The following is a 27,723-nucleotide window of genomic DNA, read 5'->3' as shown; positions in this document are numbered from 1 at the left end:
TGTTAAACCGAGGCCCCGTCTGCTCTCTCAGGCGGCCATAAAAGATCCCATGGCACTAAAAAAGAGCAGGGGGGAGTTATCCCCAGTGTCCTGGCCACTATTTATCCCTCAATCAACATCACTAAAAACAGATTATCTGGTCATTATCACGTTGAGGTTTGTGGGAGCTTGCTCAAGTTGCGCAACTTGGCTGCCGCGTTTCCTACATTAAAACAGTGACTACACTGCAAAAGTACTTCATTGGTTGTAAAGCGCTTTGGGACGTCCTGAGGTCATGAAAGGCGCTATATAAATGCAAGTCTTTCTTTACTGCAAACTGAAGTTTTGTACCAAAAAAAATGCAAAGTTTTAACCTTTCTTATTTTTAATATTACAGTACATTAAAGCATAAATTACAGTACATTTAAGCACGACACACCACTGCTGTCAGTTGTCTGATAACAGTTACACAGTCTTGTTTTTTTTTAAATAGCATATATACTACCAATGAGTTATCGAAACAAGTAAATAGTACTGTATGCTTTCTTCAATCTTACATGTAACAGACAAGTGTTTGGCTACTGCACAGAGTTTTATCAAGCATTACTATACAATGTGTTTTTGGAAGCATAATCTTACACAGAGATCATACATGCCAATATCTGAATAGCAAAATACGAGAATGGAGGAAACATTTTCATAAAAGCCTTTTGGTGATTTCCCCCCCCGCCCCAGTACATGTAGTGTGTCTACAGTGAACACATCATGGTCCCATGTTCCAGAAACCCCTCTATAACCATATATATTTTTTTAAATGTATAAAATGAAACTTTGATAGGGGGAGGGGCAGGGAGGAGGATAACTTTTGGAATCCAGCACTGCTTAATGTAACGAGCAGAGTGGAAACTATTTACACAATAGTTTTAAAAAAAATGGAGAATCATATTTCTATCTGTATCTTGAACGGAGGGTTATAATTCCACATCATCTTAACCTGGCAGACATTTCACTCGCCCTATCTAGGGCACTGTTCCACTGTGCTAAATTGAAGACAGGCGGCTGAATCAGCCACGTGGGGCTTGAAGCACAGGTAATAATCTGATTGGAGAATTGAAATATCCAATAAGGTAGGTCCGAAAACAGAATTTCAGCTGTGACTGTAAAGTGAAGGTTTCCCATTGCTAGTTTAACCTGTTACAGGGCAAGCAAAGTGTATATTATATATATAATTTCAGGTACATTCAATGCAGAAGCAGATGTGCAGTACAGGAAACTTTTTTTTTATCCGTCACCGCCGGGGTGCCGGTTCATCAAAAATTCCAGATAACCGAAAGCTATAGTAAAAGATACGGAGAGCTGAGAGCTCCGTATAAGGCAACAAACCCTGTTGCTTAGCAACAGGTTCAGAACAATGGCCACAAGTTCCGAGCGTCTCTGTAGCTTAGCAACAGCTGCAGCCACACCCTTGCACAGCAACAGATCGATGAAGGCAAGTACAATATGAAGTAAAACTTACCTGAACCTACTCCTGAATTTTGCCGGTTAACCGAGATTTCCGGTTATTTAGGTGCCGGTAAATCGAAAGTTTCCTGTAATAAGATACAGGCAGCCACTGCATTAAACCCCTCCTGAATGCTCAACCTTCACACACACAAATTGATTCAATGCGTACATCAGTCCTTCAGAAAATCTGGGACCTCGCATCTATTAGCCATTCAGGAAAATAAATTTTAAGCGGGAACATAACTCCTTTCATTGAAATAACCCTCTCCTCGGTTCAGTTGGAATACTCTGAGCTTATTTATTTAGGTTAAGCAAGTTGCTGCAGAATTTATCTCCTTCGAATTCTGGGTAAATGTCACTGCAGACCACAATTCTTCTGTAAAGCTCTCTCCGCGACACCAGGCCTGCTCTTAAATAATAGAAGACAGGATTTTAAGTTGCAGTGCGTAGATTTTATACACCAAAGGAGAAAAAAAAGCTGACAATGACATAATTTACCAGAATAAAGTTAAAAGATGTCCCAGCAATTCAGGCCATCTAAACATGGAGCATAATTATTTAGCCCAAGGAATTCATAGGGCTTATTCCCAGTCACAGCAGAAGGGTCATTTACTGAAAGGAATTGTTTATTGAATGAGGTCTACTCTCCTGTTTTAAGTAGAGGACTAATTTCACCTCTCCGTTATGGAACTAGTGTTTTTTTTTTTTTTTAAATATAGGCTGTGCATCGGTCTGCGTGTAGGTCTCTTACCATACTTATCCCAACCCCAGAATCTGAATGTATTGTTCCCATCCAATCCCATTCTGTATAAATCCTGATCCACCCTAAAACACCTTGGGCAAATTGTGTTGGGTCTCGACTGGTGTGACGCAGATGTCCACTAGTTGTAAAGGAAACAGCACGGCCCTTTCGACCGTCCGCGGGCACGTGGCCCAGTCTGCACTTTAGCCAGCTACCAGCCTGTCATCGCTGCGTTGGGCTCAGTGCTGTACATTCTCCTTCTGCCAGTCTGTAAACATCTCTAGTGGTGTGGAACATAGGCGCAAGATTAACTCCACAGTGACGACCCACTGGCAGGTGATGGCACCCACCTGCTAATTGCACCACATTCATTATTGTAACTCGCACAATTACGCCAAACAAGCCAACCTGCGAACTGAAAAGGGGGCTGGAAATTCCAAAAATAAAGTATAAAGGCTCCGGTGCAATGCATCAGGTCCAGGTGGCAGGGTTAACAGATCACATCAGCATATCTCCACTGCAGGCATTTCAGAATGCAGACAGGTATCTATTTGCACAGCATTAATGGAGTAAACAGCCAGTGCCAATACTTGATGATGTGTACACTTCAAAATGGAATGATTTAGCTAGATCTCTGTTGAGTTGCGTCACTGCAGCACCATATAGAATCCTGCAATTCACTCCACGCAGCATACTGGGGTCAGGGTTCCTCAGTCCAGTTCAGAACAGCTGTTGTTTTTGTTGAAAGGATAAAATCCAAAATCGGGATTTAAATGGAGAATTCAAGATTTGTTTTTTTTAAATCTTGTTAAGCAACAAAGAAATAACTGGAGTGAAACTTTTTTTTTCAGCCAGCATGAAGGTCACTAGTCTGACGATGTATTTACACAGGGAAAGCTCCGCTACACTTTGCTGAATAGTTATCCCTCCCCCAACTTATGTTCTCTCAAAGACAGAGTTGCATTTGAGGCTCCCCGGGTGTCGATCCCAATTCTGGTGCCTTAATCATCCTGAATGTGGGTGTTGTTGTGTTTCGTTGTGCTTTGACAAGATATCTTCCAAGGGCAACCACTGAGCCAATACGGCTAGAGGGACTGGTCTAAATCACTCGTGAGCCAAGTAATTAAATGGTACCGAATTCATGTTTGCAGCTGATGGCAAACCGGTGGCTAATAGGTTAATGAAGGTGCCGCGCAGTGAACAGCCATAGACCAGCGACTTCAGAGCCTGCTGGGTTCGTATTTTACTTTTCAGCTATCTGTGAATGACACGATGTGGCTGTAAGTGTGTGTGTGTGCATGTATGTGTGTGTCCGGTCCAATGTTCACTAAAGGCACGATCGAGGGCACAAGGAGAGAGTTCAAACAGGAGAACGTCAGACGTACAGCGCGATGAAGTTCTTGCAAAGTAAAACTCGGGGCAAAGCGACAATCCTATGCGTTGAGGGCATCGCCATGGAAACCCCCCCCAACCAATGTTCCCTGTAATTTTGTCTGGCACTGCATCAGCCCCTTCAAAAATTTGCACTGAAACGCTGGCAAGCCAGCAGCGTGGGGTCCCTGGAGTGCTGTGCAGCCGCACAGCTTACAGGGAACATCGTCTCCAACCCAACTTTACTCTACTCAATTGCCGATCTGTGCAGGGACTCCTCTCTCTCTCTCTTAGTCCCTCCCGTCCCCTCTCCTACTGCCATTACTTGCCCTTTGGCCAATGCTTAAAAGTATGGCGCAGGTGGTGATCTGGGAACAAGGCACCCACTTTAATAGCTTGTTCCCTGGTGGGAGAGGCAATGGAGATAAATGGGGTTAAATTACAAATGAAAAAAACCTTCAAAATTGGTACAAATAAAAGATTAGGTGCTCCTGACAAGTAAGCTAGTGCTAGAAGCAGGTTTTACATATTTATTAAACCAGACTATAATGCAAAGTCCTCACACAGAATCTTCCCCTCAATGACTCCGAAACTTCCCTCAGTGGCGAAAGTTCCACAAATAATCCCACACATGCTGGGTGGTAATTGATATCCAGCAGGGTGTCACGTAAACTATGTCCCCCCCCCCTCCTCTTGTCACTGGCTTCACCGCGAACCTAATACAAAGCCAGCGAAGCCAGTCAGCCTGGGGCGGGCCCTATTCAGCATCAGGTGCCATGACACTCAGCCCAGGTTCAGGAGGACACAACACAAATGTTTCCGCTCTGAGCCGCCAGGGAACGCAAACTCCAATGGCCAAGTCCTGCCTTTCACTGCGCTACTCAAACCGCTTTCCCTTTTAATTACTGGGAATGTTTCTCATTTCTTTGGCGTAGTGCGCAGTCACTTATTTATCGAGTTGCCGTAACAACCACTTTACTACTCTGAAGGGTAGGTGGGTGTTATCAGGAACCTTTACACTGTGCAAAGCCTGGCTTCCATGATGTGGCAGTTAAAAAGTCACAGGAGGGGAGTGGCAAGTTTTACATAAGTAATGGGAGCCCCTTAACTGCATCACTGCACCCACAATTCTGGTTCTGTGGTCAATGACTTTGTGAAGGTTTAGCCATGTCACAAAGACTTCAAGACAAGGACAGCTCACTCACTCCAAACAGTACAAGTTCAGAGAAACAAAAACATAGAAAACAGTGGGAAGAGAGCAACTAAAACAATACTTAAAACTGAATAAAGATTCCCTTTGTGTTCCATTCTAGAAGCACTCGCTGAGCTGGGTTACTGACTCTTGTCAAAGAAAACTGTCACAAAACAGGATTTGCTGTTACATGGTGATGGGCAACCATGGAAACGTTTTTGTCTTTCCGGTTCAAATAGGACAAGCGATATTAAAAATTTTGAATCGAAATCATAAAGAAACCCAGCGTCATGTAACGTTATATGTTGTAGGCAACATCGTCAACCATATTCACCAGTGGTGAACCCAAAATAGTGAAAAGACACCACATCCTACACTCTCACTACCACTAGAGGTCTCCACAGCTCTCTAATGCCATATTTACAAAGTACTTTTATTAACACCTAGTGGTGGAAAACAAACTGTACATGGGTCATTTTTTTTGTAACAAGAATATCCGTACCATACAACTAGCAATACTCTAACTTCTGTGGCCGCTATATCTATGTTTAAAAGAGAGTTGGCTGGAAATAGGGATTCTATGCCCATTACTTCAAATCAGCTATAAAATCAATGGGAGCCGAGACCACTGGCTAATTACCGCAGACACACACTACTATGTTTAATATGAATGACCTTATTATGCCCAATGACAGCAAAAGAACAACGTATATGTTAGCCGCACTGTGTATTTCGGGTATTGCCTAATGCTCGGACTGCTTTGCTATGGAACATACAGGATCCACTTCATAGGTAACCCTGTACTTCAAATATTGAAACAAATCAAGGTGCCTTTACTCAAACTCTCCAGGCAGGAGTGTTGCAGGATTCTATACGTAGCGCTGGTCAGATCCCAGTTTAAAGAGGTGGCGATGAGATGTTAAGGAGTTGGATCCAATCACGCCAGGGTGGCTTGCTTCTCCTCGGGTGTTTCCTCCAGCAGCTGAATGAGCAGTTCGTAGACAGGCTTGCAGACTTTGGCGTAGCCGATTTGGGTGAGGTGCAAGTAATCGAACAGGTCATGGTGGGAGATTGTGCCATCAGAATGCACAAACTCGGCGTCGACATTCAGGAACTGCATGTTGGGGAACTTCAGGAGGGACCTCTTCAAGAGCAGGTTTACCTGCGCATTCTTCTCACGCAAAGGATTGGGCTTCTCGCCACGAGGCAGCAGGCCCTGAGAGAGAGAGAGAAGCATCACAAGTAAAGCACAAGATGATCAACAGGAATTTTCCCCCATTTTAAGAAACATAGAAGATCGGAGCAGGAGTAGGCCATTCGGCCCCTCGAGCCTGCTCCGCCATTTAATGAGATCATGGCTGATCATCCAAATTCAGTACCCTGTCCCTGCTTTCTCCCCATATCCCTTGATCCCTTTAGCCTTAAGAAATATATCCAACTCCTTCTTGAATATATTTAATGAATTGCACTCAACTGCCTTCTGTGGCAGAGAATTCCACAGGTTCACCACTCTCTGGGTGAAGAAATTCCTCCTCATCTCTGTCCTAAATGGCTTACCCCTTATCCTTAGACTGTGACCCCTGGTTCTGGACTCCCCCGCCATCGGGAACATCCTTCCTGCATCTAGTCTGTCTAGTCCTGTTAGAATTTTATAAGTTTCAATGAGATCCCCTCTCATTCTTCTAAACTCCAGCGAGTATACGCCCAATCGACCCAATCTCTCCTGATACGTCATTCTTGCCATCCCAGGTATCAGCCTGGTGAATCTTCACTGCACTCCCTCCATGGCAAGAACATCCTTCCTCAGACAAGGCGACCAAAACTGCACACAATACTCAAGATGTGGTCTCACCAAGGCCCTGTACAACTGCAGCAAGGCATCCTTGCTCCTGTACTCGAATCCTCGCTATGAAGGCCAACATACCATTTGCCTTCTTAACCGCCTGCTGCACCTGCATGCTTACCTTCAGCGACTGGTGCACAAGGTCACCCAGGTCTCGTTGCACTTCCCCTTCTCCCAATCTATTGCCATTCAGATAATAATCCAGACAGACAATAAGACCAAGGCTCCCTCCTATATTTTTTACAAATTTTGTGCTGATCGAGGGTTGGGACGTTCATGCTAGGGAATGGCCCACCGAGTGCTGCCAGGTCAGAATTAGAGTAAAGCTCAGTCAATTCTACCTACGAGGAGGCTGAATTAATTCCCTGCTATGGGTTCATGGCTGCTAGGAACGGGATGGAGACGGCCCTCATTTTAGTGGTTTAAATCTCCGGTTTCTCTTTTTTGGATCTCTGTGTGCCACACAGCATCTCAGTCAAGAGAGCAGGCAACAAATTGCTCTCGGGCCTCAGCTGATGCTGTTCTGGAGCCAGCATGGCCCAGCCAAGATCGCATAAATGACTGTGGAGGACCCATACCCTTCAAGAGGCAATACACCGGCAGTCCTACAACATGTCACCACCCCATGTTTCTTATTTGATTCTCTGGACACTACAAGCCATTACCAAGCAGAGAGAACCGAAGATTAAACAGCTCCCGAGACACCTGCTCTATAACCAGCTGCCAGGAGATATATGACACTGATCCAAGGTGACTTACCTGCCTAGTTTCTCCAAGGCAGAAGTAGTCACTTTTTGCTCAGTGCCGTCCCCAGGTGATCAGGGAATTCACTTAATGAGGAAATACTATAGACACAAACTCAAGTCCTACCATTCTATTGGTTGGTTAACCAACAATTGTCCTGCCACCCTGTGGAGCAACCCCTTGATGGACCAACCCACTGTGGACCAACCCACTGTCCCATCACCCTGTGGAGCAACCCACTGATGGCCCAACCCCATGATGGACCAACCCACTGTCCCATCACCCTGTGGAGCAACCCCATGATGGACCAACCCACTGTCCCATCACCCTCTGGAGCAACCCCTTGATGGACCAACCCACTGTCCCATCACCCTGTGGACCAACCCATTGATGGACCAACCCACTGTCCCATCACCCTGTGGACCAACCCATTGATGGACCAACCCACTGTCCTATCACCCTGTGGACCAACCCATTGATGGACCAACCCACTGTCCCATCACCCTGTGGACCAACCCATTGATGGACCAACCCACTGTCCCATCACCCTGTGGACCAACCCATTGATGGACCAACCCACTGTCCCATCACCCTGTGGACCAACCCCTTGATGGACCAACCCACTGTCCTACCACCTTATGGAGCAAGACGGTATTATACCATCCCACTCTCGGAGAGGAAACTAGAAAATAAAAGACCGAGTTATTTACAGAAACAAAATAAGTAATGCACTCTTACCAGAACCACCACTTTGGCCTGAGGCTGTCGTGTGTTCACGAGCTGTACAATGGCCTCGATCCCACCGACTACTTCCTCAGCCGTGTGTTCATGATTATTGGTCCCCACCCAGAGAACAATTACCTGAAAGCAGTTTGGAATTTTACTAAATCCTCACATTCAATTTTGTTATTTTTAATGTATATTAAAATAATCTCACTAACCAAAAAGTCAAAGTTAATATCTATTAATTATTTCAATCTGATAGTTTAGCAGAGGAACAGCTCGAGTAATATAATTTGCATGGATAAATACATCTCAAAGGGATCTAAACTCGTCAATACAATTCCATGGCCATGTAGATGGTTTTGAATTGGTAGGAACCATTTCTCTCCCTCTACCTTGGGTTTGATGTTTTCCAGTTCTCCATTCTCGAGCCTCCATAAGACATGTCTTGTGGTATCTCCTCCAATCCCAAAGTTAAGTGCATGCAGTGGTGAGAACAGGTCCCTCCAGATCTGTCCAAACAAACAAACGAGATCGCACAGTTACTCTGCTAGCCTTCTGATCAACCCAGATCTACATCAGATTACACAAGATCACTCCAGAATAGGATTAAGCTCGACTTGATATGGTCTTCTATGAAATGAATGGGGTTGGATAGTTACAGATAAAAATAGGTGTTCAATGTTAAAATGATACCGATAGTAATCATTAGGGGTCTCCTTTGCTCATTGGACGAGAGGAAAGTAAGTTACTCCCAATGTTTTAACTTTGATGCTACATGTACATGCAAATGGAAATTTTGGAGTTAGTTTGGGAAAGGGTAAAATATACAAATACCCCACTGCCAGATCATTCTTCAGTAACTATGGAGAGAAATATTTCCTCTTGTTTAAAAATATAGCTTAATTCTCCCCCGTCCCCTGGTTCCACTTCACTCAGATCATGGTCACCATTTTCTACCAATCTCCATCTGTTGGATGGTGCATGAGAGAGTGGCCCAATGGAGGGATGTCAATGCAGAGAGAAGGAAACACTTTTTTTTTTGTACCTGGCATCAGCAGCAAACAATGCTGTTCAGGCACACCACAGGCAAAGAAAGATCCCTCTGCACCATCCAATAACTAAAGAACTTCTGGAAGTCTTAACCGCAAGGCCAGAACATCACTCCTGCTGCACCCATGTGGCACTTTATTTCTCATTCCTATGGTCTCTGAGCGAGTCTCTCAATCTAGTGGAAAAACTATTGGCAGCTCTGATCGGTGGTTAAGGAAATGGATTAAGATTGCCGAAACTCGAGGCACTTACAACTATCAAAGAAGATAGATTTTCATCCAATTAATTGGGGTTGGATTTCAGCCCAGGTCCCAGAAGTTAAAGAACAGTGTTCTAACCCTCTGAGTCACTCAGTCCCATAGGGATTTAAAAAAAAAATCTTTGGATTTGTGCCCAGCTGTTATGCCGGTCTAGTATATTAAGGATTAACATTTGCTTGAATGAGCAAACCTCTCCAGGCCCCTTTGAACAAGTACTCCTCCTTTTCGATAATTTCTAATGTATGGTCTAATCTATGGTCCGTTCCAATACAGTATATAGCCCCTTCTACTTACTTTGCTTAGACCTATCAAATTCGAAAAAGAAGCTTTTCCAAACAATATCATTTGTTTTTAGACTCATATCAAATTTCCAGCCTGAACATCTAGAATCCCTTGTCGAAGTAATGAGCATCTCCCCCCCCCAGATATCTGGCAATCTCTCTGATGAAATCACATTTCCAAGATAAAGTTACAACAACATGCCTGTGACACCGATGGACAGTAAGAAAGAGATGGAAGTGCACATCAACGCTGGCTTTGAACGCCGCATGGAATGGAGGTCACGATGGTCGTTGTGTGCAGCAGCACTTGTACAAGGGTTAGTCAGGAGCTCTATTCACATGTTGAGGACAGGCAAGTTCATCCTAGACCCTGATCATAACGGGAACGGTGGTGGTTATGTGGGGAGCAGCAAGGAGTGGTTATGTTACTGGACTAGTAATCCAGAGAACGCAAGTTCAATTCCCACCATGGTAGTTTGAGAATTTGAATTCAGTTTAAAAAAAATAAATAAATCTGGAAATAAAAAGCTGGCACCAGTAAAAATGCCCATGAATCTGTCGGATTGTTGTAAAAACCCAACTGGGTCACCAATGCCCTTTAGGAAATGTCCCGCCGCCGATACCCAGTCGTGACTCCAGTCCCACACCAAGGTGGTTGACTCTTAACTGCCCTCTGAAGTAGCCGAGCGAGGCACTCTATTGTACAACCCCCTTCTCAGGGGAACTCGGGATGGGCAACCAACGACGGCCTTGCCAGCGATGCCCACATCCCGAGAATTAAATGGAAGCAAAAAGACAGCGTCGCTGCCATTTGACCGGTAAAGGACATTGGAGAGCTCACTTACCTCATACTGCTGCAGAAGCTGCACCATGGAGTCCCCTACGAAAAGGACATCAGGCTCTTTGTCCTTGCAGTCCAAGACAAAGCGGCTGTGCTGCAAGTGTAAAAATCTCATTGAAACCTGTACTCTTCTGCTCAACATAGCATCAAAAAGATTTCGGATAAATGTACTGGACACTATAGGGCCACCTGCTTTTACTTCTTCAAAAATCGACAGTCATTCAACCTATCTGAGATCAGTTTTGGGAGATGTCATTTATATGGAGTGGGGTGGGGGTGGAAGGACACCTGCGCGCTCCAGAGAATCACTGGCTTTTGGAGAAAGGTATATTTTTTCCCTGTGTGTTGATTATTGACAAAAAAACCTCCTGGGCTTGGTCGAATCAATGCAGACATCACAAGATAGGTTAAGATGAAGAAGTCCCTTTATCCTGTCTGACCTCATCCTTCATATTACAACATCCAGCTGTTTCGTAAATTGATCGTGCTTCATTGAAACACATAAGTTTCTGAGGGGGATTGACAGGGTAGATGCCGAGAGGTTGTTTTCCCTGGCTGGGGAGTCCAGAACTAGAGGTCATCATCTCAGGATAAGGGGTCGGCCATTTATGACTGAGAGGAGGAGAAATTTCTTCACTCAAAGGGTTGGGAATCTTTGTAATTCTCTACCCCAATGGGCTGTGGATGCGGAGTCGTCGAGTATATTCAAGGCAGAGAGCGATAGATTTTTGGAATCTAGGGGAACCAAGGGATATGGGGATCGGGCAGGAAAGTGGAGTGGAGGTCGAAGATCAGCCATGTCCGCACCTTGAATAAAAATCATTTTATAGATTTATTAAAAAGCACCAAAGAGCGGCTCCTTGAACTTTAACCATGGAAAATCTTAAAAAGAAAACACCCCTTTTAGGATAGACGAGGATCAGTGGTGAAATAAATGGCCACAACAGGATGCAAAGGATTAGGGAGAGAACAGAGAAGGAATAATTGGTGGGACAGATAATTACAGATGTTACAAGTAAGCGAACATTATTTTGCATTTCAACACCATGAAGTTATGCATCTCAGATTATTCAAGGAGAGGAATTTTTCGTACCGTTAAAGTCTATGGTTTCAGACTAGCTTCTCAAACTCCCACACACTATGTCTTTATAAATCTCTGGATTACGGTTGGCGTTGAGGACATTTTTACCCTACATTTGTGTCCAAAGAAAACTGAATCAAGGCGAGCCACATTCATCTCACCTTAAACCCTCCGAGCTCAAGGGTGAAGGTATATTGTCCCGACTCACTGCAACACCCACTGCCAGGCAATGTTCCCGCTAAGCCCGGCCACGCAGTCACCTGCAGGGTCCCGTGCATTAGCCGCTCACCGGCTTTTCCATTGTAGATACCACGCACGTGCAAACATTTGAATGGGCCGCGCAGGAGGCAGCCTGGCTTACGGGGGACACTGATGTCAGGATAGAGGGTGGGTTTAAGCATCAACGCTCAATGGTGTCGGTGGTGCTGTGCCAAATCAGTAGAGTGCTATAATTTCTCACTTGGTGGGAAGGTTGGAGGGCGCAGCTTTGGCTTTTGCTCCTATATCTTTGGCTTTTCAACAAAAAAAAAATCTAAATTACTTTATTTTAAACATCTGCTGTGGTGTTCTGCTGCGTGTTGCTACTTGGGAGAGATTGACGAGGCTCAAAGTTCAAACCACCAGTGACGCACCTCCTGACCCCCCAAAGCCTTTCCACCATCTACAAGGCACAAGTCAGGAGTGTGATGGAATACTCTCCACTTGCCTGGATGAGTGCAGCTCCAACAACACTCAAGAAGCTCGACACCATCCAGGACAAAGCAGCCCGCTTGATTGACACCCCGTCCACCGCCTTAAACATTCACTCCCTCCACCACCGGCGCACCGTGGCTGCAGTGTGGACCATCTACAAGATGCACTGCAGCAACTCGCCGAGGCTTCTTCGACAGCACCTCCCAAATCCACAACCTCTTCCACCTAGAAGGACAAGGGGAGCAGGCGCATAGGAGCACCACCACCTCCAAGTCACACACCATCCTGACTTGGAAATATATCGCCGATCCTTCATCGTCGCTGGGTCAAAATCCTGTAACTCCCTCCCTAACAGCACTGTGGGAGCACCTTCACCACACGGACTGCAGCGGTTCAAAAAGGCGGCTCACCACCACCTTCTCGAGGGCAATAAATGCTGGCCTTAACGACGCCCACATCCCGCGAATGAACAAAAAAAAAAGCTTAGTTTGCAGATCTCAACTGTGCAAAGGTACTGAGCAGAGACTAGGCATGGTGGCATAGTGGTTAGCACTGTTGCCTCACAGCGCCAGGGACCCGGGTTCGAATCCGGCCTCGGGTGACTGTCTGTGTGGAGTTTGCACATTCTCCCCGTGTTTGCGTGGGTTTTCTCCGGGTGCTCCGGTTTCCTCCCACAGTCCAAAGATGTGCGGGTTAGGTTGATTGGCTGTGATAAATTGACCCTTAGTGTTAGGGGGGATTAAATACATGGGGTTACGGGGATCGGGTGGGATATGTGTCGGTGCAGGCTCGATGGGCCGAAATGGCCTCTATCTGCACTGTGGGGTTTCTGTGATCTCTCACCATAGGGAGGAGGGGGAAAAATGGAAGAGAGTCAAAACAGGCGACTGTTACTCACCTCCGAGTGGATGGAGGCCTGGAAACAGAACAGTTGCAAGCGGTGCCTTACCCAGTGTTTTTTAAATTAGTCACGGTTTCTGTTTTGGATGCTGGGGGGGCGGGGATGAATTTAATACTACCAGAAATCCGGCAGTCCGAAGCATCTGAAAGGCTTCTTACTACTCATGCGTGGTGGGCAGTCCTGGCTTTGTCCAGGTACCAGCTGGTCATTCTTACCTGTGATTTCCAGCGATTGTCTCCCTGGACATCCTCTGCGCAGAGTGGGACCGCGGCGGAGTTGAAGTCCTCTTGGCTCATCGTTTCCCCCAGAGGTGGTTTCCAAAGATGAACGCCGGGAATAAAGTCGGGAGCAGCGGCTTGGGCCTGGAACCAGCACTCGAAGCCGGCCTGGTCTGCGATCCTCGGGTTAAAAACAGGTCTTGAAAAGGGACAAGAAATAAAATGACAAAAAAGCAACTTCCCGGCTTCAACATCGAATTCAACAACTTCAGATTGTAACCACCGCTCTCATTTTTCTCGGACAGCAGCCACTGGCAATGGTTCGGCTGTTGCCATTTATATAGAAACATAGAAGATAGGAGCAGGAGTAGGCCATTCAGCCCCTCGAGCCTGCTCCGCCATTCAATGCGATCATGGCTGATCATCCAAATTCAGTACCCTGTCCCTGCTTTCTCCCCATACCCCTTGATCCCTTTAGCCTTAAGAAATATATCCAACTCCTTCTTGAATATATTTAATGAATACTGCCTTCTGTGGTAGAGAATTCCACAGGTTCACCACACTCGGTGAAGAAATTCCTCCTCATTTCTGTCCTAAATGGCTTACCCCTTATCCTTAGACTGTGACCCCTGGTTCTGTCAAATTACACCTCCTCTGGACCATAGAAACATAGAAATATGGGAGCAGGCCCTTCGAGCCTGCTCCGCCATTCAATATGATCATGGCTGATCCTCTATCTCAATACCATATTCCCGCTCTCTCCCCATACCCCTTGATGCCTTTTGTGTCTAGAAATCTATCTATCTCCTTCTTAAATATATTCAGTGACTTGGCCTCCACAGCCTTCTGTGGTAGAGAATTCCACAGGTTCACCACCCTCTGAGTGAAGAGATTTCTCCTCATCTCAGTCCTAAATGTCCTACCCCGTATCCCGAGACCAATCTTTAGTTTCTTTGGTGTCTCATTACCATTCCCCCCCCCTTTTGTCTCGCACCATCATCCCTTTTGTCATTTAATCCCACCTGCCCTCCACCCTATCACAGATCTTCTCCCTTTGTTCTTTCATTCCCCCCCTCCCCTTTTTCCTGCCTCTGTACTTGCTTATAAACTGTTAAATCTCTAACTTCTTCCAGTTCTGACGAAAGCTCATCGACCTGAAACGTTAACTCAGTTTTTCTCTCTCAACGGATGCTGCCTGACCTGCTGAGTATTTCCAGCATTTTCTGTTTTCATTTCAGATTCCCAGCATCCGCAGTATTTTGATTTTGTATGTGCCATCTTGTTAAACGCTTGGGATCATCAGCAAATTCCAAAATTGTGCTTTACCGAAGTGCAGGTCATTTATATATACACCGGAGAGGAAAAGCACTGACCCCCTGGGCTGCGACACTTCCAGCCCTTCAGTCAGAGCAGTGCCCGTTTGCCCTAACTCTTGGTCAACTAACTTTCTAACCACCCTGCTACACTTCCGCTAGATACCACATTCCAGAAATGTTCTAACAAGCCTTTTGTGAAAGACCTCATCAATTGCCTTCTAAAAATCATTAAAAAATAAAATCACATTTCCAAAAGGCCATCATTAGAGAAGTTCAACTTAGCAGGGAGATCCTCTCTGGTACCTTGCAGTTGACACCTGCAACACGGCTACCAATTATCACGCCTCCTTGTACTTTTATTGAACAGCATCGGACACTAGGACCCCGGGGAAGCTCCGGCAGATTTACTGTCATTGGCAGTCGGCCTCAGTCAAAGCCTCAGATTTTCCTGCCGGAACGAGCAATAAATTCCGGCCAGAAGTCAAGGTGCAGCAAAGAGGGAAAAATGAAAACGAGGGATACAGGAGGTGGAGGATATTTGGGGGGGGGGGGGGGGGGGGGGGAGAAATGACAAAGAATAATTGAAGAGAATATATGGAGTGGTGGGAGGAGAAAAAAAAACCCAAAAAAGGTGAAACCAGTCAAAAGAAAGGCACTCACAGTCCCTCCTCCACCCCTCCACCATGATGCACATTATTTGTGCGTTATTTGTACACACTGGTTGACCTGACTGATCAGTCAAATTCAGGTACTCTCTGCCAGCCTAATGCACTGCCTGGAAAAGCCAGAACTCCAGCACTGGGGAAAAACAGCGGCCATAAATCACCGAGGTGGGTGTGCGCTCGCTGCTGCACTGCAGTGCTGAAAGGTGTCAAGAGGCAGAGCACAAAAATACAACCAGCCGCCGAGCTGTTTAAGTGTCTCGGTCAGCGGGTCAGGGTGGCAGCATTTGCACAAGTGCGCTGGCACATCTCCGAGGGACAGACAACCGATGAGAGACAGCGGGGCAGGTCAAACCGCGGCTTGGAGAGACACACCAATGACTGCGAACATCACAACACGACGGCCGCATCCTTCAGCAAGCCTGCTGTCGAGACTTTAAAGCAGGAATTCTTACGCTTCCCCTGTCCGTCAACAAATCAGTCCTTAAGTTTTTTTTAAAAATCCTTGTTAAACAGCTAGCTGCCATTTTGCACATTCCTCAATTTTAACAAATCTAAATACTGTTTGAGAGAAGCAGCACACAAACCGCGACCAAAAATATATATTATGCCATGTTAAATCCTGCACTCGAAACAAGGATTAGAGGGGAGTTGAGGAGAACTGCTTTCACCCAGAGGGTGGTGGGGGTCTGGAACTCACTGCCTGAAAGGGTGTTAGAGGCAGAAACCCTCATCGCATTTAAAAAGTACTTGGATGTGCACTTGAAGTGCCGTAACCTACAGGGCTACGGACCAAGAGCTAGAAAGTGGGATTAGGCTGGAGAGCTCTTTTTCGGCCGGCACAGACACGATGGGCCGAATGGCCTCCTTCTGTGCCGTAAATTTCTATGAAATGTCTGCCTTCATTACAGATTGTAACTTCTATTGCAGCGATTGACAAGCCGCCACAATGTTCTGTGTTGACACTAAGCTTATTTAAAGTTTTGGTACCAATTGACTATTCGCACTTACGCTAATGAACTTTAATAATGATGATGTTGGTGCGAATGTTGTTGCTGGGAAATAAGATACGCCCATTTTAGGTACCTGGGGGGGGGGGGGGGGGGGGGGGTGTCAGCGTCATAGATTCCCTGGTCAGCTACATGAATAAACACGGAGTAAAATTCTACTCTGCCCCAACAATGTGTCCGGCTCAGCACAGAGCTTACTGCACCCGGGGTTGTGACCTCTGGAGTGAGATTGCCAAATTAGGGGCGGTTTTGTTCTGTGGGCTCGTGGTCACCAGAACTGGCCGCCTGAAAAAGAAAAAGAGAGAGGCTTGCATTTCTGTAGCGCCTTTCATGACCACTGGATGTCCCAAAGCGCTTTACAGCCAATGAAGTACTTTTAAAATGTAGTCACTGTTGTAATGTAGGAAAGGCAGCAGCCAATTTGCGCACAGCAAGCTCCCACAAACAGCAATGTGAATGACCAGATAATCTGTTTTAGTGACGTTCCTTCAGGGATAAATATTGGCCCCAGGACACCGGGGAGAACTCCCCTGCTTTTCTTTGACTAGTGCCACGGGATCTTTTACGTTCACCCGAGAGGGCAGACGGGACCTCGGTTTAACGTCTCATCCGAAAGACGGCACCTCCGACAGGGCAGCGCTCCCTCAGCACTGACTCAGAGGCGAGAGTGCTACCCACTGAGCCACGGCTGGACAGCCATGAGACTGCCTAAACCCATTTCACACGGGGCCCTTACAGCCAGAAGGCGAAGGGAACCTCCATCCCACCAGTCCCGGCTAGATTGGACCCCAGATCGCCGCTAGATTGGAACCCAGATCGCTGCTAGATTGGAACCCAGATCGCCGAGGTGAAAGACCAGCGCCAGACCCATTGCAGCATAGAGACCAGTCTGTTTCTTGTGCGCTACCCTGAATTCATCGCCTGAAATTGCTCTTCCCACCACTAGGGACAGTGCTGCAGCCACCAGTATTTCACCCACACCTCAAAATGCCCAAGTTTAGAAAGACAAAAATCTGTCTTGTTGTGTTCATCACAAGTTCAAGTGGACAATTTCACACATCCACCAATGTGTTTTTAGCAAAGTCCTAGTGCCAACTGTGCAGCTGATGCCTTATCAACACACTGAAAGCTGCATTGAAGCACCCCACGAAGAAGGTAGTTTATGGCTGAACGACATTCTGCACTGAATTTAAAGCTCTCCTAATAAAAGCTTCATTTTATACAGATATCAGCAGGGTGCTCAGTCTTGTAACCGCATCTTGCTTTCGTCTGACAATTGACATACTGTTGAAACAATACACTCATTCTTGGGCTACTTAACCCACAGGAATGACTGAAACATTACACCAGACAGGCGGGCGAATTGCAACAGAGCGATAGGACGAGGGAAGCAAGTCAGCACAAGTAGCTCCCTCAGTGAGTTTACACCGTGGCACAGCTACCTGGAGACGTCACCTCCTTACAAACAGAAGAGGAAAAAAAGAGATTAAAAGAAAAGGGAGGCGCATGGCTCTCGGACACCTCCTAGTGGGCAGTTCCAGCACAGCATGCGTCTCCCCCACCACCCGCCCCAACCCATGGCTTCCCTGGCAGCAACATGAAAAATTGGGAACTGGACGACAGCGGGTGACACAGACTGTACTACTGCACGAGAGAAAACGGGGAAAAATAGTTACATTAAAAAAGACTCAGGTTAGGGGGTCGTGAACGAGCTGCTAGGAGGTGCTGTGAGGGGTGACTCCACACAATGTTGTAAGTGCCACACATACTCACACGCTCAGCACCTCCCTCCTGGTGGCATCTCCATAGCTTCCAATCCATTATAGAGGAAATCAGGAGCTTGAATCTCATCTTCTCTCAGCCCAAGTACTTTATAAGATGCTGATTACATACTTTATAAATGTATAATAATCATTGGAAGATTCTCCGCATCCCCACAAATGTTTCACTAAACATTTCACTAAAATTGGGCCATGGTAATGACAACAGGCTCTGGTTGGTGCCTTTTACAGAGCATGGAGTCTCAATCTTCAAGAGCTAGAAGACATTGAGAGGGGCAATTTATTGCAAGGGGGTTGGAATATAAGAGTAAGGAAGTCACAGAATCACTGAAATTTACAGCACAGGAGGCCGCCATTCGGCCCATCTTGTCCGTGCTGGCTGATAGAGCTATCTAGCCTAATCCCACTTTCCAGCTCTTGTTCCGTAGCCCTGCAGGTTACGGCACTTCAAGTGCATATCCAAGTACTTTTTAAATGTGATAAGGGTTTCTGCCTCTACCACCCTTTCAGGCAGTGAGTTCCAGACCCCCACCACCCTCTGGGTGAAAAGAATTCTCTTCAAATCCCCGCTCAACCTCTGACCAATTACTTTAAATCGATGCCCCCTGGTTATTGACCTCTCTGCTCAGGGAAATAGGTCCTTCCTATCCACTTTATCTAGGCCCCTCATAATTTTATACACCTCAATTAAGTCTCCCCTCAGCCTTCTCTGGTCCAAAGAAAACAACCCCAGCCTATCCAATCTTTCCTCATAGCTAAAATTCCTCAGCCCAGGCAACATCCTCGTAAATCTCCTCTGCATCCCCTCTAGTGCAAGCACATCCTTCCTGTAATGTGGTGACCAGAACTGTACGCAGTATTCTAGCTGTGGCCTAACTAGTGTTTTATACATTTCGAGCATAACCGCCCTGCTCTTATATTCTATGCCTCGGCTAATAAAGGCAAGCATTCCGTATGCCTTCTCAACCACCTTATCTCCCTGTCCTGCTACCTTCAGGGATCTGTGGATGTGCACTCCAAGGTCCCTCTGATCATCTACACTACTCAGTGTCCTACCATTTAATGTGTATTCCCTTTCCTTGTTAGCCCTCCCCAAATGCATTACCTCACACTTCTCCAGATTGAATTCCATTTGCCACTGTTCTGCCCACCTGACCAGTCCATTGATATCTTCCTGCAGTCTGCAGCTTTCTTCTTCATGATCAACCACACATGGCCAATTTTTGTATCATCTGCAAACTTCTTAATCATACTTCCTACATTCAAGTCCAAATCATTGATATATACCACAAAAAGCAAAGGACCCAGTACTGAGCCCTGCTGAACCCCACTGGAAACAGCCTTCCAATCACAAAAACACCCTTCGATGATTACCCTTTGTTTCCTGCCTTTGAGCCAATTTTGGATCTAACTTGCCACTTTGCCTTGGATCCCATGGGCTTTTACTTTCATGACCAGTCTGCCATGCCGGACCTTATCAAAAGATTTGCTAAAATCCGTATAGACTACATCAAACACACTACCCTCAGTCTTACTATAATTGCACAGGGCTTTGGTGAGACCACACCTGGAGTACTGTGCATAGTATTGATCTCCTTATTTGAGGAAGGACATACATGTCTTAGAGGCGGTGCAACGAAGGTTCACTAGATTGATCCTTGGGATGAGAGGGTTGTCCTACGAGGGGAGCTCGAGTAGAATGGGCCTATACTCTCTGGGAGTTTAGAAGAATTAAGAGGTGATCTCATTGAAACATACACGATTCTGAGGAGGATTGGCAGGTTGTTTCCCCTGGCTGGAGAGTCTAGAACCAGGGGGTCACAATCTCAGGATAAGGGGTCGGCCATTTAGGACTGAGATGAGGAGGAATTTCTTCACTAAGAGGGTTGTGAAACTTTGACATTCTCTACCCCAAAGGGCTGTGGATGCTGAGTTGTTGAGTATATTCAAGGCTGAGATCGATATATTTTTAGACTCTAGGGGAATCAAGGGATATGGGGATTGGGCGTGAAAGTGGAGTCGAGGTCGAAGAGCAGCCGTGATCTTACTGAATGGCGAAGCAGGCTCGAAGGGGCGTATAAGAACATAAGAAATAGAAGCAGGAGTAGGTCATTTGGCCCTTCGAGCCAGTTCCGCCATTCAATAATATTCATGGCTGGCCTCATCTCCACTTTCCCACACTATCCCCATAATATTCAAAAATCTATCGATCTCTGTCTTGAATATACGACTGAGCCTCCACAGTCTTCTGGGGTAGAGAATTCCAAAGATTCATCAACGTCTGAGTGAAGAAATTTCTCCTCATCTCAGCCCTAAATGGCCGACCCCTTATTCTGAGACTGTGACCCCTAGTTCTAGACTCTCCAGCCAGGGGAAACATCCTCCCTGCATCTACCCTGTCAAGCTCCAAGAATTTTGAATGTTTCAATGAGATCCCCTCTCATTCTTCTAAAACCTAGAGAATATAGGCCTAGTCTACTCAATCTCCCCTCATAGGACAATCCCCCCATCCCAGGAATCAGTCTGGTGAACCTTCGCTGCACTCCCTCTATGGCAAGTATATCCTTCCTTAGGTAAGGAGACCAAAACTGTACACAGTACTCCAGGTGTGGTCTCACCAGGGCCCTATATAATTGCAGTAAGACGTCTTTACTCTTATACTCAAATCCTCTTGCAATAAAGGCCACCATACCATTTGCTTTCCTCTTGCTTGCTGTACCTGCATGTTAACATTCAGTGATTCTTGTACAAGGACACCCAGGTCCCTCTGAACACCAACATTTCCCAATCTCTCACCATTTAAAAAATACTCTGCTTGGCTATTTTTCTTACCAAAATGGATAACTTCACATTTCTCCACATTATATTCCATGTGCCATGTTCTTGCCCACTCACTTAGCTTGTCTATATCCCCTTGAAGCCTCCTTGCATCCTCCTCACAACTTATATTCCCACCCAGCTTTGTATCATCAGCAAATGTGGATATATTACATTTGGTCCCCTCATCCAAATCATTGATGTAAATTGTGAATAGTTGAGGCCCAAGCACTGATCCTTGCGGTACCCCACTAGTTTCAGCCTGCCAACCCGAAAATGACCCGTTTATTCCAACTCTCTGTTTTCTGTCTGTTTACCAATCCTCAATCCATGCTAGTATATTACCCCCAATCCCATGAGCACTAATTTGTTTAATAACCTCTTGTGTGGCACCTTATCGAATGCCTTCTGAAAATCCAAATACACCACATCCCCTAGTTCCCCCTTATCTATTCTGCTAGTTACAACCTCAAAAACCTCTAACAGATTAATTCAACACGATTTCCCTTTCATAAATCCATGTTGAATCTGCCCAATCCTATTATTATTTTCTAAGTGCCCTGTTACCACATCCTTAATAATAGATTCTAGCATTTTCCCCACTACTGATGTCAGGCTAACTGGTCTGTAGTTCCCCGTTTTCTCTCTCCCTCCTTTTTTAAATAGTGGGGTTACATTTGCTACCTTCTGATCTGCAGGAACCGTTCTAGAATCAATGGAATTTTGGAAAATGACAACCAATGCATCCACTATCTCTATAGCCACCTCTTTCAAAACCCTAGGATGCAGGCCATTATGTCAAGGAGATTTATCGGCTTTCAGTCCCATTAATTTCTTCAGTATAATTTTTTTACTAATACTAATTTCTTTCAGTTCCTCATTCTTGCTAGAGCTTTGGTTCTCCACTATTTCCGGCAAGTTTTTTGTGTCTTCCATGAAGACAGACACAAAGTTTTTGTTTAATTTCTCAGCCATTTCCTTATTCCCCATTATCATTTCTCCTGTCTCAGCCTATGAGGGACCCACATTTAGTTTTGCTAATCTTTTCCTTTTTACATACCTATTAGAAGCTTTTACAGCCTGTTTTTATGTTTCTCGCTAGTTTACTCTCTAGTTTCAGATTTAACTAAATCACTTTCAAACTCAATATAAAATTCTATCATATTATGGTCACTCTTCCCTAAAGGCACCTTTACTATAGGGTTATTAATTAACCCTTTCTCATTGCACAATACTAGATCTAAAATAGCCTGTTCCCTAGTTGGTCCCTCAACATACTGATCTAGAAAACTATCTTGCAAACATTCCATGAATTTGTCCTCCACACTATTACTGCAAATTTGGTTTGCCCAGTCTAGATGTAGATTAAAGTTCCCCATGATTACTGTATTACCCTTGTTACATGTGCCTCTAATTTCCTGATTTATACTCTGCCCTACATTACACTACTGTTTGGGGGCCTATAAACCACTCCCACCAATATTTTCTGCCCCTTGCTGCTTCTTAGCTCCACCCAAACTGATTCTACTTCTTGATTTTCGGAGCTAAGATCCTTTCTCGCTCATGTCTTTATCCCATCCTTTACTATCAGGGCTACCCCTCCTCCTTTTCCATTTTGCCTATCTCTTCTAAAAAAAAGTTAACTATCCGGGAATATTTAGTCCCCAACTGTGGCCACTTTGCAACCACGTCTCTGTTATGGCTATTAGATGAAACCTGTTAATTTCTATCTGCACTATTAATTCATCTATTTTGTCGCAAATGCTTTGCGCATTCAGATATAGTGCCTTTAGTTTTGACATATCTATTTTTACCCTGTCACCTTAGTCACTGATGCCCTATTACCTTTGTTGCTCTCTCTGTCTCTTCCTGACCCACTCTGCTTATTTTTACCCAAAACTCTGCTCTAGAGCCTTGACATTTCTCTCACAGCCCTTATGCCCTGTTCTTTTTTAGTTTTTATAACCTCTTTGTTTATCGATAGCATTCTTAAACATGAAGTAGCTTACCTTTTGTAATGCTATTTCTATATACATTCTGCAACTTTGCAACTCCTTTTAAAAAATATCCCATTGGTTTCAGCCTTGTTCAATAGTGGCGCCCTTGCCTCTGAGTCAGAAGATCACGAGCTCACTAGAGGACACGAGCACATAATCTAGGCTGACACTCCAGTGCAGTACTGAGGGAGTGCTGCACTGTCGGCGGTGCCGTCTTTTAAATGAGACGTTATACTGAGGCCCCGTCTGCCCTCTCAGATGGCCATAAAAGATCCCACGGCCACTATTCAAAGACGAGCAGAGGAGTTATCCCCAGTGTCCTCGCCAACATTTTTCCCTCAACCAACACTTCTAAGAATAGATTATCTGATCATTCATCTCAGTTGCTGTTTGCGGGACCTTGCTGTGCGCAAACTGGCTGCTGCTTTTCCCTACACTTCAAGAGTAATCCATTGGCTGTAAAGCACTTTGGGACGTCCTGAGGATGTGAAAGGTGCTATGAAAATGCAAGTTCCTGCTTCTTTCTTTCTTTCTTTCTTTCTTTCTATCTCCCTCCTTTGTAGCATCACAAAGGAAAGGTAAAGGAACCTGGGCCCTGTAAATAGAGGCAGAGTACAAAAGCAAGGAAATTATGCTAAACCTTTTAAATCACTGGTTAGGCCTCAGCTGGAGCATTGTGTTCAATTTTGGGCACCACATTTTAGGAAGGATGTCAAGGCCTTAGAGAGGGTGTGGAGGAGATTTACGAGAGTGGTACCAGGGATGAGGGACTTCAGTTATGTGGAGACTGGAGAAGCTGGTGTTGTTCCCCTTAGAGCAGAGAATGTTATGGGGAGATGTAATGGGATGTTCAAAATTATGAAGGGAGATAGGTACCCAGAATTCTACTCTGCTCTCGAGCCTCGACATTTCTCTCGCTGCTTTTAAATTTACTCTTTCCTGAATCCTCCCACCGCCACCCCCCCCCCTTCATTAGTTTAAAGCCCTGTCAACTGCCCTAGTTATTCGGTTCACAAGGACACTGGTCCCAGCCCGGTTTAAGTGGAGCCCGTCCCAACGGAACAGCTCCCTCTTTCCCCAGTACTGGTGCCAGTGCCCCATGAACTGAAACCCCTTCCTCCCACACCACTCTTTCAGCCACGCATTTAAACCTCTAATCTGTTTGTCCCTATGTCAATAACCCAGAGATTATTTGAGGTTTTGCTTTTTAATTTGGATCCTAGCTCCTCAAACTCCCTCAGCAGAACCTCATTCCTAGTTCTACCTGTGTCGTTGGTACCTACGTGGACCACGACAACTGGATCCACGCTAGACTGCATCATCTCGCAAACCCTCCCTCGCTGCAGCACCTGCACTGATGCACGTCTCGATACTGCTACCAAGGAATTAAAATTAAAATGCTTTACTGAAAAAAGTTACCATCTGTCCACTTGCATTAACAAACAAATTCATGCACGCTTATGCTTGCACAGTCTTGAACAAGAAGTGAGATGTGTGTTGCTGTGATTCTTACAATTCACTTTCAGGAAAAATATTAAATACGCTGGACATACCAACATCACACTTGGGAGCACTTGGCACAGTTCTGGTCTCCAAAAAAAGATAGAGAGGCACTGGAGGAGGTGCAAAAAAGATTGACAAGGATGATACCAGAACTGAGCGGTTACAACCAATGTTCCCTTTAAGCGGCGCGGCAGCACGGCGCTCCAGGGAATCCACGCGGCGCTCCAGGGAATCCACGCGGCCAGCGTTTTGATGCAAAAACTGCGCTTGCGTGGTATTTTTAATGGGCTGTGCGGCACCAAAAAAAATTACAGGGAACATTGGTTACCACTATCGGGAAAGACATAACAGGCCTCTCTGGAAAAGAGAAGGCAGAGGGGTGACCTAATCTTTAAAATTATGAAGGGGTTTGATAGGACAGATGTAGAGAAGATGCTTCCACTTGTTTGGGGGGGGGGGGGGGGGGAAAAGAGAGAGTCCAAAACTAGGGGTCATAAATACAAGATAGGCACTAATAAATCCAATAAGGAATTCAGGAGAAACTTCTTTACCCAGAGAGGGATTAGAATGTGGAACTCACCACCACAGGGAGTAATTGAGGCGAATAGTACAGATGTACTTATCAGGAAGCTAGATAAACACATGAGGGAGGCAGGAGTAGAAGGTTATGTTGATGGGGTGAGATGAAGAGGGGTGGGAGGAGGCTCATGTGGAGCATAAACACCGGCACGGACCAGTTGGGCCGAATGGCCTGTTTCTGTGCTGTAAATTATACTAAACACCCGATTTTTCCCAATTCAGTCAGTCACTCACACACCTAAGAATAGAAATTATTAAGAGATATAGGGGGTCATTTTCAGCTCCATCGTTTAGGGGGTCGACTGGCAGAGTTGACTGCTATCACGTATACAACCTGCCCAATTCTCAGTTCCGTTGAAAGTGACAATAGGTCGTGTTCTATAAAGGGCGGACGATCCACACCATCGGTTTACTGCACAGAGAGTGAAGCTGAAAACTACTCGGGTGATCTCCATCCTCACTGCGTTGAAATGAAGACGCCTCAGACAGCCTCTTCCTCCAACGCCTTCTCTCTCTCTCAGGACCTCAAACCCATGGACTACCCTGCCTCCCTCAGTCCTTCCACATACAGTCTTCAGGACTTCTCAAAACCAAGGTTGGCATCATCCAATCGCCACTCCCTGATTCATTTGGGTTTTCTCTCGGACTCTCTCTCTCTCTTCGACCTTGGTGCGGCCCTGCACTGTGGGTCGTGGGCCTTCTCGTGGGCTCTCAATTAAAAACTAAACCAGATGACGGAGAGTTGTCAGCATCCCTGCACAAGCGTGATAGACAATCTGAATGTCCTAGTCTCTAGCGGGACATTCAGTTTATTCTACAGGAATTAATCATCCCTAGAATCAAACCAAGGCCTTTACAAGAAGGACCTCTCTTTTATCTTTACCCCATTCAAGAATTAAGTTAGAAAGAACTGCTACTCCTATATTTTTTTCAGCCCATTATTCTTGATTTTTATGAAAATTTTACTTATACAATTAATGTTCCTGATCTCTAGAGAACTGCCTTAGGGAAGTTGCTGTGCCTGCCAATGCATAGAAGCTGAGTCGAGTTGAAATGACACAGATTGCTGAATTACCCCAGGGTTAATGATGATCTGTGTTGATGTTAATCCAGCTCTGTCACTCTTATCGGGCTCACCAGGCCCCTCCTGATGATGCCACTGTTTAAATAAAATACAGAAAGAGAATAAAAATTACAGTCACTAGGAAAGAGTTTCATATTTAATTGGAGTCTTAATGGTGAAACAAATGGTTTAAATTTCACGAGCACCCATCCACATTAACAGTACCAGCGAGCACATTATCCAGTCTTACATTAAATTTCACCAGACCGTGAAACAGGTAGCTTAAATATAAACTATTCACAAATAACAAAAAGTAATAATACAGAAACATAAAAACTTACATCATTTTGAACTTTCACAGTGACCTATAAAATTAATCTTTTTTTATTTAAAATTCTCATCCTGGTTTTCAAATCCCTCCATGGCCTTGCTCCTCCCTCTCTCTGTAATCTCCCGCGAGATATCTGCGCTCCTCCAATTCTGGCCTCTTGAGCATCCCCGATTTTAATCGCTCCACCATTGGCGGCCGTGCCTTCAGCTGCCTGGGCCCTAAGCTCTGGAATTCCCTCCCTAAACCTCTTTCCTCATTTAAGACGCTCCTTAAAACCTACCTCTCCAAGCTTTTGGTCATCTGCCCTAATATCTCCTGGTGTGGCGCGGTGTCACATTTTGTTTTACAACACTCCTGCGAAGCGCCTTGGGATGTTTTACTACATTAAAAGGCGCTACATAAATACAAGTCGGCCTCATAAACATAAAGAATGTTAGCGCTAGGGAATGTAACCAGTTAGAATCAATATCAAGCAAGCTCTGATCAGGTACAGCACAGATAAGTGCTAAGTAAAGTTCCCTCTACTCTGGCCCAACAATATGCCCAAGATCCAACCTCATGACTGAACCAGTGTGGCATTTTCCAATTTCCCACATTTACCATGCAGTGGCCACTCTTGAACAAGGTAGATTATTTTCCAAATATATATACACACACACATTTCCAGCAATCTCCATTTCAGAATTAAAAACTAAGGCTTTCTCCCCACAGCAAATAATAAGAACCCCAAACACAAAACGTGCTATTACGGTGGCTGCTCCTTTGCTGGCTGTACCTGCAGACATGTTGCAATGCATTCTTTTCATCCAGAAATCACATTTTTATTTCTGAAATGGCTTGGCTCAGAAACCAGCCACAGATCACTGTCTGCACTAAAAGCAGGGAGGCTGCTGCAGAAATGTCGGCAGGTTTGCACAGTTGTTCTTTTTTTGAATTTTTTTTTAAAACCCTCTTACAATGCCACAAGAATTGGAATGTGCATCCTGTATTTACAGGCCATCAGCAGCAGGTATTGCAAAGACACATTTAGGAAAGGTGGTGGGAGGAGAAAAAGCCCTGCAGAATCACAGATGCATGGATAGATACCTGCACTGGGGGAGTTGCAAAGGCTGGTCCCCTCTGTGTCCACTCCAATCTCCTATTTTCCTGGGTTTTTTCCTGCTCTTGCAACCAATCTCCCTGCAACTACAGCATTCCACCAACTTCCGCCTGCTCCTGCCAATCAACCAGCAGAAGTCC

General features: G+C 45.4%; 1 protein-coding gene across 3 annotated transcripts; it reads right to left on the bottom strand.

Annotated features, from left to right (window-relative positions):
• Nucleotides 1-346: 346 nt before the first annotated feature.
• LOC147100307 (platelet-activating factor acetylhydrolase IB subunit alpha2-like) lies at nt 347-27,723 on the bottom strand. Of its 3 annotated transcripts, none has more exons than XM_085967858.1 (7): nt 27,571-27,723; nt 26,166-26,249; nt 13,423-13,624; nt 10,537-10,626; nt 8,493-8,609; nt 8,113-8,235; nt 347-6,003 (listed from the first exon to the last, which is right to left on the bottom strand). In XM_085967858.1, exons 3-7 carry the CDS (start codon nt 13,501-13,503, stop codon nt 5,725-5,727), a joined length of 690 nt encoding a protein of 229 aa, XP_085823984.1. In that variant the 5' UTR covers nt 13,504-13,624; nt 26,166-26,249; nt 27,571-27,723; the 3' UTR covers nt 347-5,724. The 3 variants fall into 3 exon arrangements, with proteins under 3 accessions (XP_085823984.1, XP_085823985.1, XP_085823986.1); XM_085967859.1 differs by lacking the exon at nt 27,571-27,723 and adding an exon at nt 27,260-27,500; XM_085967860.1 differs by lacking the exon at nt 26,166-26,249.

Source organism: Somniosus microcephalus, chromosome 26 (assembly GCF_052327205.1).
Source record: "Somniosus microcephalus isolate GS21.2 chromosome 26, FLI_Smic_1.0, whole genome shotgun sequence".
In the NCBI taxonomy this organism is placed as follows: domain Eukaryota; kingdom Metazoa; phylum Chordata; class Chondrichthyes; order Squaliformes; family Somniosidae; genus Somniosus; species Somniosus microcephalus.
Note: the sequence above shows the minus strand (reverse complement) of the source record. Positions and strands in the feature narration are given on the sequence as shown.